Raw genomic sequence first — 4,614 nt, 5'->3', positions numbered from 1 at the left:
GCACAAATTTCTTTGCCTTCATCTTTTAATCGTTTATGATAGGCTCGGAAAAATCTCAGCTCTTCTCTTTCCTTTTGATACGTCTCTTGACTACCTTAAGATAATCAAAGAATATTGGCATTTTTCAAGTTTCGTATTATTTCTTGTATGTTTCTTTTACCTCGTTTTAACTTCTTTTTATAGATGATTTTGGGGTTAAATTATCTTATCTATTTATTGGATTTTCTTTATCTTTAAGGATAAGGAATCCAATGATCCTTTGTCTTTTACCACCGATTATTGGTGGTCCTTATATTCCACTCACATGGTGGTCTTTCTTTTTGTTAGTGGGATATTCACATGTCCACTTTAGCTTTTTCGGGGAATCTTTGGCTTTCTGTGTCCCCGAGAAAAACGTGCTTGTGGTCCTTCCCCACTTGTACTGGTATCGGTAAAGTGTTTCCGATCAGATCTCGGCTTGAATCCCTTACCAAACTCTGGTTCTGACATTCTGGGCAGATGTTCTCCGACCATCTTCCCACATGTGTCATATTGCATAATTTCTGACGAGTCTCTTTGCTTGCCGACAGCTTGTTGTTCCACAGAAGATTTTTTTTCTTTTCAAATATGTCTTCTACAAAAATTGTTGTTTTTCTTGTCATTGTATTTAACAGGAAAGATCTATTTAAAGAATTTTGATAAAATTTAAATGGATACTTGACTTTGTTCATCCCAGTTAGACAGACCCAAAATCCCCATGCTCTCCTGGTAGAGATGTCATCTTCGAAGAAACCAGGGGTGTTTCGTTTGTAGGAGGATCTTTGATGAATTTCTGGGCATTCATATCTGGCCTCATTAGCTTGATGAAATGAAAAGCTTCGTGTGAGCCTTTCCCTGCTGGTTTTGGTGCTGCACTGAAAAAGTACAATTCCAAAATATCTCATCTGGACAAATACTCATTGTTTGTCCAAGTCTCATGCACCGCTTCCTGAATCCACTTTGATAATGCTGAAATTTCCGGAAAGCTGGCCGAAGTATTATAAACTGAGGCAAGAGCCCCAATTTCATACCACGATTTGACCTCCTTAGGATATGAATTAGGTTTCATCCATACCCAAGGATATTTTCCAGCCACATCAACTCGAACAGTGGATGGGTTGATGCCAATTTTTGTGATTAATTTCTCTCAAGTCTGTTGGTAAACCTTGAATAGAGAAATTGCAGCTTCATTAGTACCAACCTTATATTTGCCCTTGTCAGTATTAGGTCTAAGGTTGATATCTCCCTTTTCAATCCCCGAGGTGAAAGGTTGACTTGAAGACTCGAGATCGGAATCTGGAGTTTCAATTTTTGTATTGGCCGACTCATCAGGAGATGATCCTGGCTTAACACTTGTGCTAGGAGTATTTGAATCCCCTGCTCCAGGTATAGAGTCCTGTACTCGAAAACTCTCCATTCGGGAAACCAATGGCTTCTCAATGCCTTGGAGGATAGGCTTTTGCATTACAGAACATAACTTAGTATATGCCTATAAACATCCTGTGATTCGATCAGAGACAATTCTCTTATCAGCTTCTTGGAGCCTTCTCGCAATTTCTGCGTTCAGTGCTAACTTGTTAAACTCGTTTTGAAGCATTTCAAGGTGTTCCCTCAAATGCCTCTGCATCTTGATAATAGCATCGATGTCAATGTTGTCCATCTATTGTTAAAAAATCTGTAAGAATATTTTCGTGAGATTTAATAATAATAATATCAAAAATATAATTTTGACATAAAGTTTGCCATCTTAAAAGTCTAGCTTTTCTGGTTTGGATTCAATCCCATTTTTCAGAAAAGTTTTTACCTGTGTATTGTTAACTTTCAAAGTAAATTTCTTTGTAAGTAAAAATAATGACCATTTTCCAAAAGCTCTTTTTACTGCATAAATTTTTTTTTCGTTGATATGCCATCTTATGGCTTCTGCATCTGAGAATAGTCCACTGCAGTATCTGCATGACTGTTCTCCTTCTGGAGTGAGCTTTGTTAAGACTGCTGCCCACCAATGATCACTGGCATCCGTATATAATACCGGATCATCTTCATCTTGAGGAATAGCCATTTTCGGAAGATTTTCACAAATCTTCTTTAAATAAACAAGTCCTTCTGTGTGTTCTTTTGTCCATATAAATCTTGCATATTTCTTTAATAATGGACTAAACACGTTTCTGTGTTTTGCTAGGTTTTTTTATAAACATTCCAGCAAAATTAACAACTCCCAGAAAACTTTGAAGTTGTTTCTTTTCTTTTAACTCGTTCGGAAAATTTTGCACCTTTTCTACTATATGATTTTGCAAAATTATTCCAGACTCATCGTTTTCTTTTCTTATAAATTCAATCTTTCTTGTGACAATGATTGCTTTCTTTTCTGATAAAACCAGTCCTTTTTTTGACAAACATTAGAGAAAATCTCTAAATGCTTAATATGTTCTTCCAAATTTTTAGATGCAATCAACACATCGTCAATATAAACAAACATAAATTTGAAATCATCTTTAAATAGATTATCCATTTTTCTTTGAAATATATGTGGTGAATTAGTCAATCTCATTGGTAATACTTCCCAGATATAGTGTCCTTGTGGTGTAGAGAAAGCTGTGAATTTCTCGCTTTCTTCTTCCATCCGAATATGATAAAAACCAGACTTACAATCAAACTTAGAGAATATCTTTGCATTGCGTATGCAACTGATTAGATGTTCTCTACTAGATATAAAGTACCCATCAAACTCCAGAATCTTATTAATCTCTTGATAATTAATAACTAGTCTGGGTTTGTTCCTTTTTATTTCACCATGATTTCTTACCAGAAATCCCGGGCTACTGTATGGTGAAATTCCTGCTTTGATCAAACCAATGTCTAAATGTTCCTTGATTATAATCTGCATATCCCTTTGATCAATTATGTTCATTGGGATAGGCTTGCAACAGACAAATTCATACTCTCTGCCTTCCTTAATTTTAAGGCAAGCTTTGAGTTGATTCTTGTCCCACCATGCCAAGGGATCTTCATTGTAATTGTCTTTGATCTTTTTCTTGACATCTTCCAATGATACTTTAGATTCAAACTCTACTTCATTCTTATGTAGAGCTATCTTAAGGCATTCTATTTCTTCTGGTTGGAGCTCTTTATCTGCTCTTAACTGGAGCATTGTTTCTCCAAACCGTCTAGAATCCTTCATTTTTGGGTTCATAAATTTTCCTTCATCACCACACTTGCTGCGAAAGTGGATTGGCAATTTTTTGTAAATGCCTCTCTTAGTCTCTGAACTATAATTTTGTGATCACAAGGTGTTGTGAACGCTAATCTTCTAGTTTCATTTTCTTGTGTATAGGACTTAAAGATTTGTAGGAAATTGTTTCCTAGCAGAATGTCAGCTCCTGTGTCATGAAAATAAATTTGTGGTGTTTTTACATTGTACCAAGGTGTGTGTCAAGCACCACCAATTACGATTTCTGTCATCTTAATCCCTTTACATAAGATTAAGATTCTTCTGAAAAAATCTCTTCCAGCAATCTTTGGTAATTCTTCTTCCAAATTATTTGGAAAAACTCCTCGTTTTGATGTATAGATTCCAGCACCTGAATCAATATAAGCAGCAAAATATTCTACCTTATATTGTTCATACAACATTTCTACTGGAATGTAAATCGAGAATGAGCTTGTGGTCATTGGATTTTCCACATCCTATCTTTTGCCATAAAATCCATTCCATACTCTAGACGTTTTCAAGATTTTTGTTCCTCGAGAAACTCTAGTCCAAGAACCAATCGATCTGGTTCTTTTCCTGAAATTCCTTTTATATGAACTTCAAATTCTCCGATCTTAATCATTCATTGGTAAGTTCCTATCATAGGTTGTTCTAAATAGTATATAGTATTACAAGGAAATTGATTCTTTTGTTTTGTAATATCAAATACTATTTCTACTTCCTTCCACCCTTCTGGGCATCTAAGATTTTCTATTGTAGAAAAACTTTTTGGCTTCTGTTGGGTTTCTTGGACAGGTGCTTTTCCCCACCTGTAACTTGTAATTCTATCTCCTTGAAAAGATAGTCTTCTTGATTCCAATATAAGACTTTGATTCCTTTGTAGAATCGGTTTGTCTTATATTTGGATATCTGTTTCCTATATTAAAGGAAACTCAACTCTTTCTGGATAAATGGTAGTGCCTAAAATCAGTACACGTAAATCTCATGCATTATTTAAATTGTTAAATCATTTATTTAAATTTAAAATGAGCTTTAGCCATGCATGACTTATTTAATTGTATTATTTTAAATAATTTATGTTTATGTGATGCACGTTAAAAATATTTTCTCGAGTTTCATGTTTCAGGCGATTATTCGAGGCGGAACCGAGGAAAAGACCGGTGACGATTTTTGGCAATTTAAAATGCGGTATTTTATTTTAAGTTGAGAATGTGGCGTTTTAAATAATTTATTTAATTTCAGCATTTTTAAAGCCTAATTATTTATGTGGTGATTTAGGAATTTAAAACCTTTAGAATTTATCCATGTTGTGTTTTAAATTTTAATTTGGGATGTGTAGTAAATTATAGGGGGTTAATATTTCAATTAGTATTTTAATTAACACTTAA

The 4,614-nt window shown here is 34.5% G+C and overlaps 1 protein-coding gene across 1 annotated transcript in view; it reads right to left on the bottom strand.

The window, feature by feature from the left end:
* LOC140974953 (uncharacterized) overlaps positions 1-2,077 on the bottom strand; it is a 14,906-nt gene extending 12,829 nt beyond the window's left edge. The window contains exon 1 of the mRNA XM_073438444.1: positions 2,048-2,077. Within this exon, the coding sequence (XP_073294545.1) occupies positions 2,048-2,077 (30 nt within the window). The remainder of the gene's footprint in view (positions 1-2,047) is intronic.
* Between the last annotated feature and the right edge of the window lie 2,537 nt (positions 2,078-4,614).

This window comes from Primulina huaijiensis, chromosome 4 (assembly GCF_012295235.1).
Source record: "Primulina huaijiensis isolate GDHJ02 chromosome 4, ASM1229523v2, whole genome shotgun sequence".
Lineage (NCBI taxonomy): Eukaryota > Viridiplantae > Streptophyta > Magnoliopsida > Lamiales > Gesneriaceae > Primulina > Primulina huaijiensis.
Note: the sequence above shows the minus strand (reverse complement) of the source record. Positions and strands in the feature narration are given on the sequence as shown.